This window comes from Candidozyma auris, chromosome 2 (assembly GCF_003013715.1).
Source record: "Candidozyma auris chromosome 2, complete sequence".
In the NCBI taxonomy this organism is placed as follows: Eukaryota; Fungi; Ascomycota; class Pichiomycetes; order Serinales; family Metschnikowiaceae; genus Candidozyma; species Candidozyma auris.
Window position 1 is genome coordinate 523,142 of NC_072813.1, and position 19,029 is coordinate 542,170.

The window sequence follows — 19,029 nt, forward strand, 5'->3', positions numbered from 1 at the left end:
CTGAAACAGGGACAGTGCGAATCTAGACCAGTTCCCGTTTGGTCCCTCGAACTGTCGCTTGTCTTCCCCAAACAACCTGTAGATAACTCCGATAATTCAGGAAGCGAGAAGCTGTGTAGCGAATGCAAAAAAATACTCTTCTATAGCCTTTTACTCATAAATTGGTTGGATTTGGTGAAACTCAATACTTTCTTTTGATCGCATTATTGCGCCTTCATCTTTCTATAGTGCTTGACCCCACGGGCACAAACAAGCATCGAATAATTGTAATGCCTAAATAATATCTAAGTGCGGTGTTTCAGGATTATCTGCTCTGCTCAGCCAGCAGGAATCTCTCAAAAAAATTCAACGAGATAACCAGACAAGACATTGATCGTAATCTAATAAACTTTCGAGTATAAACTTTCGAGTATACAGCTTGATTACCACTATTCTGATGAGATTACAATGTCCTTTAGAATACTCAAATTCTATCAGACGGCGAATTCGAAGGCCAGCGAGGGTTATGAGTTTCGCCACATACAGAACCCGGGTAACATATGGGAAGGGCAAGGCAATGTTCTGCGTCCACTTTGACACAGTTTCAGGTTCAAACCGCTAATTTTGGTTAATTACGTGCGCCAATGTACCCTGAACTATTCTTGAAGGCATATTTTTCAAAAGGTCAAAAGAGCTTGAGTCTTTGCAATCTATGATCAAGTCATAGCTTTTTGGATCACCAGGATCAATGAAGTGGAAGCATGAAAAAATCAAATGGAAGACCGATCTTATGTTTCATAGCTCTGTAACACGGCCAGTAGATCGCATAATATGGTAGCTGCTATACTAACGATTGACACACGAGGACATGTCGAGAACTTAACCAACGATTTTGTCAATTTGGACTACCCTAGAGTTACGACTTCCAACTCGTCAGCTTCAACTTTATACTTTTCTTTATAAAGCACTGTATTTAACATTTTTCTTTATTCTTTTTATTTATTTTGGAAGGCATTTTGATTAAAGTAAATAGAACTACATCACTGTAGAAAACAGACCTTCAATCAGCTTCACTAATTGGAGACACTTACCCTATAAGAGTATCTTGTTTTCTACAGCCCTAATGCAATAATCTTGATCATCGCCTTCCTAAGTTGACGCTTTAGAAGACTACCCCGATTCAGGGCAATATTCCCCCTACCTGGAGGTTAAAGATATGTGAATTTTACAATCTTCAAAAACCAGTTCAATCTGGGCAAAAATCATCTACAGAGACATTTTTAAGAGCTAACATCTATGTCAATTTCTTCGGTCTTTGCATCTGCAACCCGTTCCAAAAGATACGGGTACATACACACATTCGTTGGAGATGTGATTAAGGATGGCATCATCCTAAACGTCTTCCTTAGTTAGCTAATGACCACCAATGGACATGGGAATTAACAACAATGTAACAAGGCTTGGAAATCAAACTTTTTTCTTTATTTTTTTTGGTGGATTTGATACGTTCGAGGGTCGTTACTTTTTCGGTGTTGTCACATCCTTACTGATTGGAAAACTATAACACTATAGAAAATAAAAATATCACTAACCTGCTATGCGCTGCAAATGGTCATCTCTGAACTTCAGCTATGACGATTCCATGAAATCACACTAGTCATTTGATACGCATTTATTGCCCCATTGACGAGACTCGCCGAATCTCCGCCAGCAAGACTTGGTCAAGGAACCCACGGATGAATTATTTTTCGTCTCCCAAGTGTCGTCCCCCTCTCTCCCTTTGCCCTTTGTACGTGGTTCTGAAGACTTCAATGACCCAATTGCGTTTCCTCGAATTTCCAGCCGAAGATCGCTTTTTTTTTTTTGTAGACTTCATGTATGAGGAGCGTTAGGATTTCAGTGTTGCAACTTCCATTCTAACCCGAAAACTATATCATTATAGAAAACAAAACCCCTAATATCCTCAACTTGTGTCAATCCATTCCGTGCGGTGCGTATCCTCGCTCAGACTGCTAATTTAAGCACTTTTAATACACATAACGTCATATAAATAGAAATAGCTCATTTAAGCTTCCGATATTCCTAGTAGACGTACCCAAAACACTATATATATCTTACAGAGAGTTTCTTCATTAACATCCAATGGCTCTGTGGCCGAGCGGTCTAAGGCGGCAGACTCAAGTTCTGTTATCGTAAGATGCGCGTGTTCGAATCACGCCGGAGTCATTATTTTTTTCTTTCTTCCTTCACTCTCTAGTCATTACTGTCGAACACATCTCTATATTATTATCCTATTAGCAATCTACCTATCTTGCTGTCTTCGGGGTGAAGTACGCATTCGCTGCGCGAGTTACGGAGAGCAGATTGGTTACGATCGATAGCCTTGAAGTGATTAGTTCTAGACTCCTATCTTCGCCATTCGAAAATGAAAGCTTATTGGCTAAGTAAACCAAATCCCGCTCGGCTTCCTCGCCTAAGTTCTCAGCTGCTAAAATCGCCCGTATCTTGCGTTCTAACTGTTGTAGTGAATACGCTGTTGCTTCTTCTGTCACTTGAGTCAATTCAGGTTCGTCGCCCGTGTAGTTAGCATGCAAATGAAGCGTTTTAGTGGCAATGGTTTCGGTATCTTCCGCCAAAATGTTCACCAGTAGAGGTGAGTGATCTTTGAAAGAGAAGCACTCTATTTCCTTGTCATTGATCGAGATGTAGATTGGCGGCAAAACATCGCCATTCACCCTGAAGTCCTCCAAAATGTGTGTCGGTGCCTCTTCTGTAGTCAGATAAAGTCCAACTAGAGACACATTGTCAGACACCGCCAGAAGTAATTTGAGTCTTTTGCTCAAGTAGTCGTAGTCTATGGATTGGCCCAGCCACTTTAATTCAAACGCGCTGGCTATATATATCGATGTCTCGTCATGCTTACCCACAAGCACGCCAACGGGACACTGATTACGCGAAATCTGATCCAGAATAGCGTACAAAGCCGTCGCCCCTAATTGCACTAACATTAGTGTGGAGGTAGTAGGAATGCGATTGCATTATAGACTCCACAATGCATGCAGAATCCGTCAAGAGGGGTGCTTTATAAGTGATTTTGTGTCTACACAAGTAAGATATTTACGAAAAAGCTCATGTAATCTGATTGCTTTTAATTGAAGGGTTTCAGAGCGTTCTTGATTTTGGATCAGACTAAATCTAAAGAAGGAGTCTTGTTTGATTCAGCCTGCTTATCAAAGTGCGAGCTTTTGCTTCGGTTGCACTCCTCCACATGTGCTTCAATGGGAATGGCAGAACTATTCAGAGGCGATATATGTGATGTATTATACTTGCTTTTGCATTGAGATCATAAGTGTCAATCTACATTCTATACCGAATTTTTCAGATTGAAAGTGCTGGTTGAACTCCGGTGTGGCTTCGATGAGTGTGCATACAAGAAAAGTCCCTAAGGGAGAAAGAAAAAAAAATTCCTCTGCCCATCTCTTTCAAACATGATCATGTCTGTTCACGAGCCTCTAAGTAGAAAACGATCCATAGGCTCCGAGAACGTACTGAATGTCAAGAGGCATTGCCAAGACATGGAGAGCGAATCAGCCGTCACAGACGCAGTTTACGCTGTGCTCGTGAAGACTGCGCTTGAGAGCTTAGAAAAGGTATGTTCATTCCCCCCCCCTACTGTGTTCTCGAGGGATCATAAGCTTGTCTTCATGTTACTAACAATCAGTCTGATTCAATAAGAACGCTCACGGAGAAAGTGAACTTGCCGCCAACTCATGCCAAAGCGATGAGCTTGTCTAATCTCAATATAGTATTGAAAAAACTTATAGTAAATATTTCCAAGCTAGAAACGAAAGCTTACGAACCACTTATAACTGCGCTTTTGCGGTACCCTTGGATGGAAATCGGCGTGTCCGACTCTTCCCGGGAAAAGATTGCATTCCACTCCTTCGTGGACCTATACTCCCAATTTCTCATAGTGCTCACTTCGTCATTCCCTAGATACCTACCTGAAGCCGTCAAAAAGATTATCGGAGAGTTTCCAGATCTAGACTCTGACGTCTACCCACACCACAAGATTCTCCAAACTTTCATCAGATGTTCCCCTACTTGCATTAATTTAATACCCCGCACATTAAACGGTGTTTCGCCACATCATGTTTCATCGAGCACTGCTGAAATAACAAATTTTGTCAAGAACGCTATTGGTGTGATATCTTATTGCTCTGACTTGCTGTACTCTATTTGGCAGTTGGTGGTTGAGCTTTGCATCAAGTTGGATGTTGATTTACAGAATGAGCTCGATGACCTAGACGATGAGGCTGTCGAGGAGCTTATCAATGGTGAAGATGATTCGGATGACGTTGTGGAAGCAGAGGATGAGGATAACCTAGAAGAAAATGGTGCCGAGGTTTACGAGATCGCTTCCACAACGAATATAAAGCAGATGGTGTCCAAACTTGACAAAGTAATGGAATTTCTTCTTACCATCACAGCTCCGTCGTTCACTGTTGAAGAGATAAACAATGGTAACGGCGTACACTTATTCAACACACTTGCATCTTTATTTAAGACTCATGTCTTACCAACGCATTTCACGAAACTGATTCAGTTTCTCATGTTTCACGTCTCCCAATACCAGCCAGAGCTCGCCGACTCCTTCTTGGTGATGCTAATAGACGTTGCGTTTAATCAAAAAGAGACTGCTGAGAAGCGTCTCAAAGCTCTTCAATATCTTTCATCATACATTGCTAGAGCCAACAACCTCACAAGACACCAAGTGGTGTTCATCGTCAGTTACCTCATTGGATGGATTAACAAGTACATTAGCGAAAGAGAGCACGAGGTTTTCGAGTTCTCAGACTCCTCCACAGGTGGCATGGAGAGATTCAAGCTATTCTACGCTACATTCCAGACATTGCTTTACATTTTCTGCTTTAGACACAAGCTACTAGTCAAGGAAGACCCTGATCACGTAAACGGAGAGTGGGAGTGCGAGATTGACAGGTTCTTCCAGCGTGTGATTATTGCCAAGTTTAATCCCTTGAAATACTGTGACGAGACAGTAGTTTCCATTTTCGCCAATCTCGCCACGAAGTTGAATGTGTGTTACTGCTACTCCATCATTGAACACAACAAAAGAGAGCGCATGATTCAAGGTAACTCCAAGATGCCCTCCACTGTTGGTAACTTCAGGCATAAACAGGAGTTCTTAGATTTGGAAGCATACTTCCCATTCGATCCAGTTGTATTGCCCGCTTCTAAGAAAATTATTGAGAAGAACTATGTTGAATGGTCACAGGTCAATCCTGTCGACGAAGATGACGATGAAGATGATAGCGGAAGTCATCGTGAAGAGGATGATGACGAGGATGACATTGACTCCGAGGGCGAGTCGGACGTCGAGGAAAAGGACGAGGAACAGGACGTCGAGAGTGCTGAGGAAGACAGTGATAGGGAAGCTTAAGCAATCATGAGAACTCAAGTATTCTTATGTTGTTATCGGAGTCTCGATTAAATATTGTCTTTTCTTAGCATCAATGAACATTTTAAAACATTCAACGGCGCTATCATCCCTTTGTATGCAATGTTCACTCTTGAACAAGTTTCATCAAAGTTTGACCTCATTCTTCTCTATCAACCTTTGCATTTCCCATAACATTTCCATTGTGCACTAGCTGAGCAATAAAGAGCTGGCTCTTTATCAACGAACAGTCTCTGTTACAAGCACAACAGGTCAATTTACCGCTATCGAACGCAGTTTAAGATTAGCAAATTACGAACTAATGAAACATAAGTATTACAAGTCGTCAGACTGTAAAAAAATGATCACGCCCAGGCTCGAACTGGGGACCTTCTGCGTGTGAAGCAGATGTCGTAACCAACTAGACCACGCGACCACTTCTGCATAGTTGTCCATTCAAAAAATCTATATTCCAAATCGTTTCCAATATGCAGGACTCGATTTTCTAAGGATGTGACGTGTACTGTATATAGGCTATTGAAAAATCTTCACTTTACTACATGGAAAGTTACTTGATCAAAATTTGCATAGGAAGGTCGCGTGGTCTAGTTGGTTACGACATCTGCTTCACACGCAGAAGGTCCCCAGTTCGAGCCTGGGCGTGATCATTTTTTTCTATTTGTTGTAAGCGTTCGTTATGAAGCATTTTTCACAAACTCCTACTTCTTTTTTGTCTAGCAATGTATAACACTTTACTTACTAATCCTCTAGTAGGGAATACTGATTGAGCAAGATACAATCCCCCCCACGATCTGGATCTAGACCATACGTGTAGTAGTATCCCTCTGATGTCACGACATTGATGTGAACAAGTTCTAACAGCACAAGGTCCTTGTTGGATGTGCCTGACTCAGGTGAGCTGGCTTGTTGGCGAGATTCTGCTTCCTTCGATAGCAAGTAGGTTAGTGGGACCAAATCTTCGTGAATTTCACCATTCATAGTGGCTATCGACTTGACATCTTTTTCGACCGTTTGGATCTTGAGAGAGGCGAAATGTCTCGTTGGTTCCAATATTGAGGAAAACCTGGATGGAAGGAAGTCGCCCATTTTTTGTGCAGCTTTCCTACCAAGGTTCTGTGATGATCGACGAATAAGACGTGCCACGGATAGCCTGCTTTGGTCAACAACGGGCTCAGACCTCTCTTTTAATTCCTCAGTCGTTGCACTGATATTGGAGAAAGTAGACGTCCCGCTATTAATCGAGTTAGTGGAACCATGTGAAAGTTTTCGTTGACTTGTTACATCTCCAACATTAGCGGTATTGCTGCTGTCGCGTTCACCCTCTGCATCACTATCATCACCATCATCCTCAATGAAGTCATCTTCCTCATCAGCCTTCTTTAAAGAGTCTTCATCTTCCTCGTTTATCGTGCTTGCTGGGTTTAGACGCATCTTCTTTGTTTTCGATTCTCGCTTCCTTCTCTGCTTATTCGCTAGTAGCTCCTCTTCGCCTAGTCTGAAAATATGGACAGTCTCACTTGAACTTGTAGCCACAACATACTTGTTGTCGGAACTGAATGAGAGAGAGTATATTTTAGTTGGGTAAGTCCCACGACGGAACTGGTACAATTTCTCGCCGGTGTCGACGCTAAACACCCGAACAATGGTACCCTTGTTTGAAGCGGTCGCAAGGAGGTGTCCATCTCTTGATAGGCACAACGCGGCCAAGGCAGACTTGTGAGCTTCGATCACCACTACTGGTTGAAGAGCTTTAAGGTCAAAGATGATGACATCGCCGACCCTTTTTGGAGTTTTAGCAGGCGCTGGAACATTGGCATTCGGGGCTGTTGTGTTGCCTGCTACGTAAGTTGGATTCGCTATGAGAGCCTCGTGCGTAACTGTTTTGGGCGGAGACGGGTAGGCTAAAAAAGATGTGGAATGAGTAGAACCTTCTGGATCTGACGCATCCACAAAGTCATCAGACAACGTGCAGAGCTTGTTCGTGTTAGGGCTTGTCTCAATTGTGTGGAGTAGATGCATGCTTATGATATCGTAGATGTAGATTTGCTCTTCTAGAAGCACAACCACTCTGTGGCGAGAAAGCCTCACGCCCAATATAGCCGTGGGAAAAATCAAATCACATATTATACTGTTATCCTTAGTGTTGACAATTTTGAGTTTTCTGGGCAGCGAGCCGGGCTCATCTCCAAGAGCTACAATCGCCAAAAGGGACGTGCAATATAACATCTCCACGATCCCCACCGCCTCGTCCTTTTTCAACACATGGCATTTAGAGAACTTCGGCTTGATTGAGTATAACTTATACCCATTATTTAGGCCGATCGCCACACATGTCGAATCCTGGTTGAAGGTGATGTACTTGACGGTGGAGTCCACGTTATTGTGCGACTGAGAGGACTTAAACAGGCGCTCATCTCCTTGCAGTATGGAGTCGTGGTACTGCTGTTGTAGGTTCATGTATGCTGGGGAAGCGGCCACAGAAGTCTTGAGCATCTTCTGTCAAGAAAGCGGTTTTCAGATCAACGGGGTAGCAGGTAATACGCAATCAAGTGCATGCAACTGGGAAAGCTGAATATATGGAGGTGGTATATACAGTACAGTCGGTTCGTAGGGGAGAATGCAGACTTCCGTTCGACAGAAATCAAATGGAAATGGATGAATTAGACCTTAGGAAAAATGAAAAATGAACCAATTGCAGTCTATTTGAGTCTACGGAATATTGATTTTCAATTACAATGGAAGAATCATTAGGGCCACAACCTTTCTTATCGCGCAGGCCTGTCACCAGATGATGCCTGCAACGAGGGCAATTTGATTTCGGTTAGATTTCATCAATCAACCACGTAGCAAAGTTGTTGATCATTGCGGGCGTCACATCGTGCTTAGCTCCCTCCTCATAATACACTTGCGTCGACGAGTTGTCGTTCATGTACATATCTGCCCACAAGGAGGAGATACGAGACGGAACAAGAGGGTCATCCTTGAAGAAGGAAGCAAACATCTTGACTTTTTCATAAGGAAAGTTTTCGAAGATTTGAATATCCTCAGCGCTGACTAGTTTATGGAACGCTTCGGGATACAATCTCTTCTCCTCGTCATTAAGCTCAAGCTCTTCGTAGGTACAATAGAACCACTTCTTGTCAAAGTTGCTTGTCTTCTTCAACCTGTTCAAGAGCAACGAGGTCATGTCGTAGCTGCCAATGGTTGGGTTAATGATGGAAACCAGGTCGGGATAGGTGTTGGCAAAACGAATGGCCACATGTGCCCCCAAGGAGTAGCCACTGACAATGTTGTTGAAGCGAATGGGCATGTCTGGATCCTTGTTCAACGGGTCCAAGTCGAAACAGGCAGGTAAGAAGTCAATGATAAGTTTCAAGTCGGCCACGTTGCCGTGAATGGCAGACACCATATCAATGGCGTGGGTTTTGTTCCCACTGGCCCAATCGCCGTTGCGGTCATCGTCAACGACGCGGGACCCATGGTTACGAAGGTCAAAAGTCACAGCAACCAAGGGGAGGTCGCTGGCTTTGGTGAACTTGTCAATTACATGCTGAGCAATAGCATTGGTGTATGAAGTGTCGCCACCTCTTTGGTGTAACAAGTAGAGCACATTAATCTTGATGTGGTCGTTGCCAATCGTCTTGTTGCACTTTTCGATGTATGGAGCCAAGCACTCTGTATTGAATGCATTGACCTTGATCCCGCCAATGAAGTACTCCTTGCCTTCTATGTGGGGAAGAGTGTTCATGAGGAGCATGTTTGAAATGATAGTAATGCTAATGGTAATCTAGAGACTTATGCAAGTGGTTTGCTAAAGTTGCCTGATAAGGTTCGCGCAAGTTGGAGACTTTTGCACAAGGCAGTATAAAATACAGTGTGGTGCAATTTTGCCGCAAAATTGCAGTGAGAGAAACAGAATAAGATCAGGGACTTAGAGAACTAAATAAAAGAAGACAGCGAGGTGTGATACTAGAAATTCCATGAGTTGTGAAAATCGTATAGATTGACTTCGAGCAAGAGTAGTTGCTTGAAGAAGTTCAAGAATGAAAGGTTGAGGATTTCTAAAGTGAATAAGAGCATCATTCTTTCAGCAATAGACAAGAAGCCCTTGTTTTGCAGAGAGGGCAAAAGCCGTTGAAGTTGTTGCCCTCTGTAGCTCAAGCGAGCGACTAGCTAATCAAAAACCCATCGACCTGGTGCCCGAATGCCCTCTCTGGGCTGAAATCTTTATAGTAACCAGCTGAGTAAATCTGTGCTTCATTACTTTGGTCATTAAAGTTTCTCATGGGACAATTGCGGAATCGTTCCTATCTCCATGTATGTGCGGCTTTTGACATGCTTGTGGATTTCGCAGCCATTTCGTAGTCGCTCATCACAGGGAGTACAACCTAACACAAAGTAGAAGTCACATACTATTGGACATCAGCAAAGGTTGTCCTCGGAGAATTTAATAAGACAAATGAGTATGACTTGGCTGATACATTACAGTTCATCTGATGAGCTGTCTCCACGATGACATGATAAGGCTTATGAGTTCTCCCCTCCATGTCGGAAATATGGCGGAAAAATGATTATGGTCTAATTTAACACATCCTGATACAACAAAGTTTATACTACATTCACTCACGTCTCGTTACTTCGGTCTGGCTCGTGCGGTCTCGTAGATTCATTCTGAGCTCACCTTGTACCTGCAACCGCATCGTTCGGCAAAATTGCGGGGTGAGAAATGTCAAGTAGATTAATAGTCATTAAAATTATAACGACGTAGGAAAGAAGAGATCTGTAATCCGGGCCAATGTAATTTCACTTATAAATATTCTGTAACGAATAAAAACCCACCGTTCACAAGCATATCATGTGGGTTCGCCACTGCCCAACGTTAACCCCATGATGGCTTCCTTCACATGTAAGGGAGTGCATGCCCATAGTCTCGCACCGAGTATTTAACCAAGTAGCACCCCCCGAACATTTAAAAGTCGCCATCACCGAAGTTCAACATAATTTTATCGTAATGCCCTCGAAAAACGGCAACAAAGCTGCTGCTCAGGCTGAGAAAGTTGCAGAGAAAGTGGAGAAAGCCGCTGCCTCTGCTGCTCAAACGGTTGAGAAAAATGCCCCCTCGGCTGCAAGTGTGGTTTCCAACGAATCCACTGCTGCTTCGAGTAAGGCGGCTGGAAACGCACCAAAGTCGGTGCCTAAGGACGCTGACCCAAGAAATGTGTTGGATTACACGCCACAAGATGAAATTGTTGCCAAAGTGGCCAAGTTGAGGTCCAACTTCCACACCAAGCGCAAGACGCATTCATTGCAATACAGATTGAACCAATTGAGGAACATCTACTTCGCCGTGAAGGACAATGTCGACGAATTAGCGGAAGCCTTGTACAAGGACTTTGGTCGTTCCCACTCCGAAACCAAGAACTTGGAAATTAATCCTTTCTTGAACGAATTGGTACACACCATGGCTCACTTGCACAATTGGGCCAAGCCTGAACCAGTGCAACACTTGCCATTGATCATGAAGGCAAACCCAATCTACATCGAGAGAATCCCATTGGGCACGGTGCTTGTCATTTCTCCCTTCAACTATCCGTTGTTCTTGGCCCTCTCTTCCCTTGTTGCCGCTATCTCCGGAGGTAACTGTGTTGTGTTGAAGGTGTCCGAATTCAACCCACACTTTGCTCAGCTTCTTACCAACCTCCTTACCAAGGTTCTTGACCCAGACACGTTTGCCATGGTTAATGGTGCCGTTCCAGAGACTACTACTCTTTTGGACCAGAGGTTCGACAAGATCATGTACACTGGTTCCACTGCTGTTGGTACTATCATCGCTAAGAAGGCTGCAGAGACATTGACACCAGTTCTTTTGGAGTTGGGTGGTAAGTCTCCTGCCTTCGTGCTTGAAGATGCCACTGATGCTGACCTTCCTATCATTGCCCGTAGACTTGTGTGGGCTCGTTTCACCAACGCCGGTCAGACCTGTGTTGCTGTCGATTACGTTTTGGCTCACGAGAAGGTGAAAGCTAAGTTGGTCGAGCATATTGTTAAGGTCATCAAAGAGGACTTTTACTCCGGTTTGGATGCCAAGGACCCCACTTACACTCACATCATCCACCTGCGCGCTTTCGAGAACTTGTCCAACATGATTGCGAAATCGAAGGGTAACGTTGTTGTTGGAGGCGACACTAACGCCGCCACTCGCTACATTTCTCCAACCGTGATTGACAATGTTGACTGGGACGACTCCACCATGCAGCAGGAGATCTTCGGCCCAATCTTGCCAATTTTGGGCTACACCGACTTGGAGTTGGCTGTCCAGGAGGTTATCAACCGCCACGACACCCCCTTGGCCTCTTACGTTTTCACCTCTGGCCCGCGCGACCGTAACAAGAACCCTCAGGTTGATCTCATTCGTACTGCTATCAGATCTGGTGGTACGATCGTGAACGATGCCCTCATGCACGTGTCTTTAGCCAACGCTCCATTTGGAGGGATTGGTCAGTCCGGTCAAGGTGCATACCATGGATACTACTCCTTCAGAGCTTTCACCCACGAGAGAACCACAATGGAGCAAAAGCTCGCCATGGATTTCACCTTGAAGGTAAGATACCCACCATACGAGGAGAAGAAGGACAATGTGCTAGGCGCTGCGATGTCGCAGTACAACAACAAGGTGTGGTTTGGAAGAACGGGCAACGTGAACGTCAATGGACCTGGCCTGATCTGGAGTGTCTGGCACAACCTTGGTGGTTTGAGAAATTTGGTGCTGAGCTTTGTGAGCAGCTTGTAATTCTGTATGAACAAATATATATGTATGCTATAATACTGAAGTGGTTTTCATTTTGCAACCAATTCTGGTGGCGCACCTGCACACCCTTCACACTGCGTAGGTTACTAAAGGGCTCCAACTAGTCTTTTGCGAACAAGCGGTCTTCCACAATGACATTCAAAGTTTCAATTAAAAATGCCGGCAAAGTCTACGACATAGAATTAGAAGACTCTGCCACAGGAGCAGACTTCAAGAAAAAAATCGAAGAGCTCACCCAGATCCCTCAGGAACGTCAAAAGATCTTGGTCAAGGGGGGCAAATTGACTGACGATGCAATTGTTGCCAAACTTAAGGTAAACTTCAAGGCTCCTATCATGGTGTTGGGAACACCAGACAAAAATTTGCCCCAAAAGGCACCAGAGAAACAGGTGTTTTTGGAAGATTTGAATGAGAATCAGTTGGTGAAAACCTCTCATGAACCTTCAGGATTGGTCAATTTGGGTAACACATGCTACTTAAACTCATCCTTGCAAGCTATTTACAACAACAAAGACATTACTACGCGTGTTGACGAGTACACGGGTCAACTGGGTGGTAACTCGCTTGTCACAAGCTTAAAGGGGATCTTCTCTGCCATGAACAAGAAGCAGGAGAACGTGAATCCTACGTTTTTTCTTATGCAATTCAGAAGTACGTTTCCTCAATTTGCTGAACAAGACAGAGGATTTTACAAGCAGCAGGATGCCGAGGAAGCATACTCGCAGCTTCTCACAGTATTGAGCTCCGCTTTGAACGTGGAGGATTTCTTGCGGGTAGAGTTTAAGACTGTAACCAAGTGTTTAGCATTGCCAGAAGAGGCTGAAAAAGTTGGTTCTGATAGCGCTCTTAAACTTAACTGTCACATTGATATCAAGACAAACTTCTTGAGAGACGGTCTTTTGAATGGCTTGAAGGACAACCTCGAAAAGTATAACGATACGTTACAGAGTAATGCGGAGTATGAGGTGAGCAAAACGATTACAAGACTCCCCAAGTACTTAACAGTGCATTTTGTCAGATTTTTCTGGAGGAGAGACACCCAGAAAAAGTCAAAGATTCTCAGAAAAGTGCAGTTCCCCTTCGAGTTGGATGTGGCCGAGATGCTTGATGACTCGATCAAAGCAGAGAAGGTAAAGGTGAGAGATCAATTGAGGCAGATCGAAAAGGATAATGCTGAGTTGATACGGGATTTTAAAAAGGCTAAAAAGGACACATCTTTGACACCTCAGCAGCAACAAGAAGAGGAGGACATGAAATTAGCTTCCATAAAATCGAAGTTCACCGATGACTTCCAAGATATTTTGAAAGACTCAATGGATTTAAGCAAGACTACAGAGAATCCCTCATCTGTGTATGAGTTGAGTTCTATCGTTACACATCAGGGTTCTTCAGCGGATTCAGGTCACTACCAAGCATTCGTAAAGGATGAGAAGGATTTGGATGGAAATACTTGGTGGAAGTTTAATGATAACAAGGTCTCCACAGTCTCCAGAGAGAAGATTGAGATGCTCGCTGGTGGTGGTGAGAGCGACTCTGCATTGATTTTATTTTACAAGGCCAAGGGGCTTTAATTGTACTGTCATAGGTTGCTCACACATCAGGCTCCCTTACTAAGCCAGAAAGAGGTCTTGGAATCATTATATTGCTCTTGTATAAAATATATGAGTCTTCTAAACCTACATGCTATTCACCAATGTCTTAAACTGTTCAACTTCATCCCAGCAATTCAAAGAACGCCCTTGATTCTGCTTTAAACATGCAATTACTTCGGAACGCGCTTTCTTGATGTCTTCGCTCACCTCAACTTGTATTAATTTAGCACTTTCCTGTAAAGCCTTCGTCAACAGCTGAACCTTTTCGTTAGACTGAGCCACTGAAACTTTGGCGTCCTTGGATTTCTCTAAGGCATTATTCGTTGCATCTTTGAATTTCTGTTGCGCTTCCGCCTCCAACTTGGATAACTCACTAGCAACACGCTCTTGAATGTATTTCTCAGTATACTGAGCTCTCGTATAGTCCGACTCCTGGGAATTTTCCAAATGTGACAAGAAAGACGCGCTGAAGTCCACGGGAGCATTGGGCGTGAACACCTTTGTCTCAGGCTTGGATGTTGTGGAACCCATGCTTGCGTTGAGTCTTGTGATTAGCTCTAAGTGAGGCAGTTGAATCAACACTATTGGGCGAATTGTCGTGCAAAGACCATAAATGGATTGGAGGTAATATTGATATCAAAGAAATGTAGACAAGAATACCTGGGGTATTAGAGAGTATTCTTTAAATCAGGACTTTACGATATAATCAGGGAGGCTAAAATTTAGAATTTATATTTTGGCCGTAACCATTCTACTTTCAATGCTTTCCTGGAAGGGAAAGCGTATCGGAACAATCATTTGACATATGTGGAAACTCAAGGCTTTTACTTCTTGAGCTAAAACATTTATTATGTTCCTACTTTTATTCTTATTTTATTGTTGAATGTTGACTGCCCGGATCTTATTCATTTTAGAAATAGATGAGAGTTGCACGACCTGCCCTGTAAGTTTTTGCGACAAATCGTCATATTCCTCCCTTGGCACGAGAAACTTACCCCGGAGATCAAATTGATTGGAAGCTAAATATGCCAGTTCACTACCAGCAACCTTCGAATTTTGATAAGTTCAAAATGGGTGCCATGATGGGCGGCACCGTTGGCGTTTGTGTGGGTGTTCTTTTTGGTGGGTTCTCCATTTTGCAGCATGGTGCTGGGCCAAATGGTGTTATGAGAACGTTGGGTCAATACATCATGGGTTCGGTAGCCACTTTCGGTTTGTTCATGTCGATTGGTTCTGTTATCAGATCCGATACTGGTTTCCAGGCTCACCAGCAGGCCATGATTCTCGCCAACAAGCAGAGATTGAGAAACATGTATGGCTTTGAGCACTGAGTCTAATGCAAGAAAATAAGTACGTGGGATCTTGTAAATACGAAAAAGAAGACAACAAAAGAAAAAGATTAAATTCGTCTATCTAGGGTCTAAAAGTGTTTAAGGTGGTCGCCGTTGTGGAGATGGTATGAGTACGTGAGACCGAATTCGGGCACTTTGTAGTCGTTGGCCTTGCCTATATGCTTGGCCAAATCAAGTAGCTTGTTCTTTGGTTCAAGAATCGGCTCAGAGCTAAGCTTGAACGTTCCGAAATGAATCCCCAAGGCAAACTTCGTTTGTAAGATCTGCGCAATTTTTATACTCTCCTCCGGCAGTATATGGCGAGGCAGTTGATGCCATTCAGGACAGTACTGGCCGATTGGAAGCATCAGAAGTGTTACAGGCCCGTACAATTTAGCAATCATCTCAAACAACTCACGGCAAAATCCAGTGTCGCCAGCATGGTAAAGGAGAGAGTGGCCATTTCTCCTAAGGATAAAAGAACCCCAGAGCGACTGGTTTGAGTCAGTGATGTGTCGTCCAGACCAGTGCATTGCTGGCACGCAGACAATCTCATAGTCATCCTTGAAGTTAGGGCTTTCACATATGAGCTTGTTAAGGGAGACCTTATCCCACCAGTCCAATTCGACCACTCTATAGATGCCCCGTTTTGCCAATACCAGCTTGAGTCCCAAGGGCACAATCCATGTGGCTCTGTTACTTATGCGCTCCACAGCATCAAGGTCAAGATGATCAGGATGGTTATGCGAGACCAAAACAAAGTCTAGCTTGTTGTTCGTCGCATAGTTCACATCACTCAATGTCATCGGCGATTTGACAAGACGCTTTGGTCCAAAATGCGGTGTGAACAAATGGTCACTAAAAATTGGGTCTGTCAAAATATTAATCCCCGAGATCTGAACAAGCGAACAAGACTGGCCTAGCCAAGTGAAGAGTAGCTGGTCATGTAGGGATACACCATTCTTCTTTTCCCGAAGCTTATCAAAATTGCCCAGCGCGGTACATTGTTGTAGAATTTTAGAATTCTCCCGAAGAAGCTCGTAATTCGGTCTAAACGTCTTTAGCATATCATCCACTTCCTTGAAGTCTCCCTCTGGAGTGGGATATTTATCGTGGATCTCGATTTTGTTGCCGTAGAAACTCTCGACGAGCTCCAGCAAACGCACCCAGAGAAATTCAAATCCGGTTTGTGGTCTATATTCATCAAAAGGGTTCACAAACATTCCATTGATTGTAGCAGACTTGAATTTGGAGACGTCTTCCAGCTCAATGGCCGCTTCATGCTCTTTCTTTCTCGCCCTTATAATGTGCTGGGTTCGTAGATGCATGTACGCCTCGAAAGAGGTGTACCCTACAAGAAGCCCAAGCGCCGATTTGAGTCGGAGAGACCTCGGCGGCTTGTTCATTGAGGGTGGGGGTGATCAAGAGAGCCGTCAGTGGTTTCGCGATGGGTGCAAAATGCGCAACCACCGCAATGATTATTCTCTAGAGTGAAAGGTGCAGTTCCGGAACCGTGAATGGGTCTGACCTTTATTGAGATATATACATACGTTTAGTGCTGCTTGACAACACCGGAGGCATCAGCCATCTTCAAGATGTGCTTCCTGTAGTCGTGGATGCTACCTGGGAATTTCTTGACGGTACCATCTTCACTAACCCAGATCTCGTTACAAACTCTCTCTATAGTAGATATATCGTGCGAAACCATGAGCACACCACCCTTGAAATTGATCAAGGCGTCTGCCAAGGCGTCCAAACCTTGCGTGTCCAAGTGGTTGGAGGGCTCGTCAAGAATTAGCACATGAGGCTGGTTCAAACAAAGCGCAGCAAATGCTACTCTCGATTTTTGACCACCTGACAACAACTGCATCTTCTGAAGACCCAAAGAGCCTGTGATTCCAAAAGAGCCCAAATGTCTTCTGTACTCTTCGTCTGATTTACCTGGATACGTTTTTGACATCCACGACACTGCCGAAAGAGTCAAGTCCATAGCATCAACGTGGTGTTGAGCAAAGTATCCAATTCTCAAACGGCCGTTCTTATTAATATAACCTGAAAGCGGCGTAAGCTGTCCCAAAAGGAGTTTGAGGAGTGTAGTCTTACCAGTACCGTTACCACCACAGAAGGCAATTCTGGAGTTCATCTGCACATCGAGATTCACGTCCTTCATGAGAATCTTATCTGGAGAATAACCAAATGTAACATCTTGAATCTGTAATATTGGAGGTGACACAGAGTCCGGGTCGGGAAACTTGAAGGTAATGACCTTGTCATCTTCAGGAGGTTCAAGTACTGGTAATTTCTCCAACTTCTTGATACGCGACTGGGCCTCTGATGACTTGGCTGCGTTATATCTGAACTTGTCGATAAACAGTTGCAAGTGTTGTCTATACGCCATTTGATTCTCATACTCGCGGCGCTGGTTCTTGATTCTTTCCTCACGGGTATTATAGAACGAATCGAAGTTGGAGCCACGGTAGTAATCAAGCCTCTCAGAGTGCTGATGAATAATATCAGTAGCTACCTCGTTTAAGAACGACCTATCGTGCGAAACGACTAACACCGTACCTTCGTAAGATTGCAAGTATTTTGCCAAATAAGTGATGGATGGAACATCCAACATATTGGATGGTTCGTCTAGCAACAACAAGTCAGGCTCGCAAAACAAAGCTCTCGCAAGAGACAATCTCATTCTCCAACCACCAGAAAATGCTTTAGAAGGTAGCTGCTGGCTCTCTTTGGTGAAACCAAGACCATATAAAATGGAGGCTGCTCTGCTCTCCGCCTTGTCTGAGTCCATTTCCATGAGCTTTTCGCTCACCTCTTGCAAGTGCTTCTCCAAGTCTCCCCTTTCGTTATCTAGCTTAGTCTGCTCGTTGGAACCCTCTTCAAACTCAGGCCTGAGTTTCTCAATCTCTTCTATTCTCTCGTTGATTTTCACTTCCTCTTGTAAAAGGGATTTTCTCCAAACGTCAGCGTCAAGAACAGTTTGCAAAGCTGGAGTGTCATCACCTCTGATCTCTTGCTCAACATGCAAAATTGTGATATGCTTGGGGATATTCAATTCTCTTCTAGACAATGCACACAACAAAGTAGATTTACCAATACCATTCTGACCCACAAGACCGTATCTGCGGCCATATGCCAATGTCAACGAAGTGTCACTAAGAATGCGCTGGCCGTCACCAACATACAAGTCAAAGTTATCTACCTTGATGTCCTTGGATTTCCCTGCGCTGGAACCAAAATCAAGAGGGTTGATCTCCAAGAAGAACGAGTCGTAATCTTCCTTCTTTTGCTCGTTCAACAACTTCGACGCCTCGTACTTCACGAATTTGTTATTCCTTTTAGCCACCTTCTTTGCAATCTTCCTCTCTTGCTTCTCCAACTTCTTCACATCCACTCTCGATTCGATCTGCCTACCAGCATGGGTGATATCACGAGACGCTCCAAGGAATGCCAAAGACGAGTTGATGTCTCTCTTAGTGTTCTTTTGCAACACATTGACATCCAACAATCTCTTCGACTTATCTCCCGTGATTTCAAGCTTGGCCATATTGTCTTTAAGTTTTTTGGTGAGCTCCTCGATGAGCAGTGTTACCAATTTGTGAACGGCATCCTTGTTTCCACCGGCGTCTATAAGTAAATCTTCGATGAAGGCAAGTTCTTTGGGTATGTCGATCAGCTGAGCGGTCACGGAGTCGTCAGTGTTGTTGGAGACGTGCTGAACATAGCCAGCGGCGTAGTCTTGAACGATAGGATCTATTGTAGGCACAGCTTTCCTAACTTGCAAGCTCACGTTGGACATTGCAAAATGAAATTTCTTTGAAATGTCCTTTG

At 43.9% G+C, this 19,029-nt stretch overlaps 10 protein-coding genes and 3 non-coding genes across 13 annotated transcripts; 6 read left to right on the forward strand and 7 right to left on the reverse strand. All coding sequences in view use genetic code 12, as the record gives it.

Annotated features, from left to right (window-relative positions):
- Positions 1-2,123: 2,123 nt before the first annotated feature.
- Positions 2,124-2,205, forward strand: CJI96_0001694. Its single transcript has one exon. It is a non-coding gene; the product is annotated as a tRNA-Leu (tRNA).
- Positions 2,206-2,285: 80 nt separating this feature from the next.
- On the reverse strand, positions 2,286-2,987 carry CJI96_0001695 (uncharacterized protein; the record flags this gene model as incomplete). The annotated part of the gene is made up of 1 exon (XM_029035228.2): positions 2,286-2,987. One exon carries the CDS (start codon positions 2,985-2,987, stop codon positions 2,286-2,288), a length of 702 nt encoding a protein of 233 aa, XP_028890470.2.
- A 567-nt stretch (positions 2,988-3,554) lies between these two features.
- On the forward strand, positions 3,555-5,440 carry RRN3 (rDNA-binding RNA polymerase I transcriptional factor; the record flags this gene model as incomplete). Its single annotated transcript, XM_029035229.2, has 2 exons — positions 3,555-3,629; positions 3,701-5,440. The coding sequence occupies 2 exons, from the start codon at positions 3,555-3,557 to the stop codon at positions 5,438-5,440; spliced, it is 1,815 nt and encodes a 604-aa protein (XP_028890471.2).
- A 359-nt stretch (positions 5,441-5,799) lies between these two features.
- Positions 5,800-5,873, reverse strand: CJI96_0001697. Its single transcript has one exon. It is a non-coding gene; the product is annotated as a tRNA-Val (tRNA).
- Positions 5,874-6,031: 158 nt separating this feature from the next.
- Positions 6,032-6,105, forward strand: CJI96_0001698. The gene has a single exon. It is a non-coding gene; the product is annotated as a tRNA-Val (tRNA).
- A 91-nt stretch (positions 6,106-6,196) lies between these two features.
- Positions 6,197-7,951, reverse strand: CJI96_0001699 (phosphoinositide binding protein; the record flags this gene model as incomplete). Its single annotated transcript, XM_029035230.2, has 1 exon — positions 6,197-7,951. The coding sequence occupies one exon, from the start codon at positions 7,949-7,951 to the stop codon at positions 6,197-6,199; it is 1,755 nt and encodes a 584-aa protein (XP_028890472.2).
- Positions 7,952-8,279: 328 nt separating this feature from the next.
- CJI96_0001700 (uncharacterized protein) lies at positions 8,280-9,206 on the reverse strand (the record flags this gene model as incomplete). Its single annotated transcript, XM_029035231.2, has 1 exon — positions 8,280-9,206. One exon carries the CDS (start codon positions 9,204-9,206, stop codon positions 8,280-8,282), a length of 927 nt encoding a protein of 308 aa, XP_028890473.2.
- A 1,263-nt stretch (positions 9,207-10,469) lies between these two features.
- On the forward strand, positions 10,470-12,248 carry CJI96_0001701 (hexadecenal dehydrogenase; the record flags this gene model as incomplete). Its single annotated transcript, XM_029035232.1, has 1 exon — positions 10,470-12,248. One exon carries the CDS (start codon positions 10,470-10,472, stop codon positions 12,246-12,248), a length of 1,779 nt encoding a protein of 592 aa, XP_028890474.1.
- A 149-nt stretch (positions 12,249-12,397) lies between these two features.
- On the forward strand, positions 12,398-13,837 carry UBP6 (ubiquitin-specific protease UBP6; the record flags this gene model as incomplete). Its single annotated transcript, XM_029035233.1, has 1 exon — positions 12,398-13,837. The coding sequence occupies one exon, from the start codon at positions 12,398-12,400 to the stop codon at positions 13,835-13,837; it is 1,440 nt and encodes a 479-aa protein (XP_028890475.1).
- A 105-nt stretch (positions 13,838-13,942) lies between these two features.
- CJI96_0001703 (uncharacterized protein) lies at positions 13,943-14,389 on the reverse strand (the record flags this gene model as incomplete). The annotated part of the gene is made up of 1 exon (XM_029035234.1): positions 13,943-14,389. The coding sequence occupies one exon, from the start codon at positions 14,387-14,389 to the stop codon at positions 13,943-13,945; it is 447 nt and encodes a 148-aa protein (XP_028890476.1).
- Positions 14,390-14,883: 494 nt separating this feature from the next.
- On the forward strand, positions 14,884-15,189 carry CJI96_0001704 (uncharacterized protein; the record flags this gene model as incomplete). Its single annotated transcript, XM_029035235.2, has 1 exon — positions 14,884-15,189. The coding sequence occupies one exon, from the start codon at positions 14,884-14,886 to the stop codon at positions 15,187-15,189; it is 306 nt and encodes a 101-aa protein (XP_028890477.1).
- Positions 15,190-15,278: 89 nt separating this feature from the next.
- CJI96_0001705 (N-acetylphosphatidylethanolamine-hydrolyzing phospholipase D) lies at positions 15,279-16,595 on the reverse strand (the record flags this gene model as incomplete). The annotated part of the gene is made up of 1 exon (XM_029035236.2): positions 15,279-16,595. The coding sequence occupies one exon, from the start codon at positions 16,593-16,595 to the stop codon at positions 15,279-15,281; it is 1,317 nt and encodes a 438-aa protein (XP_028890478.1).
- A 146-nt stretch (positions 16,596-16,741) lies between these two features.
- On the reverse strand, positions 16,742-18,997 carry GCN20 (putative AAA family ATPase; the record flags this gene model as incomplete). Its single annotated transcript, XM_029035237.2, has 1 exon — positions 16,742-18,997. The coding sequence occupies one exon, from the start codon at positions 18,995-18,997 to the stop codon at positions 16,742-16,744; it is 2,256 nt and encodes a 751-aa protein (XP_028890479.2).
- Between the last annotated feature and the right edge of the window lie 32 nt (positions 18,998-19,029).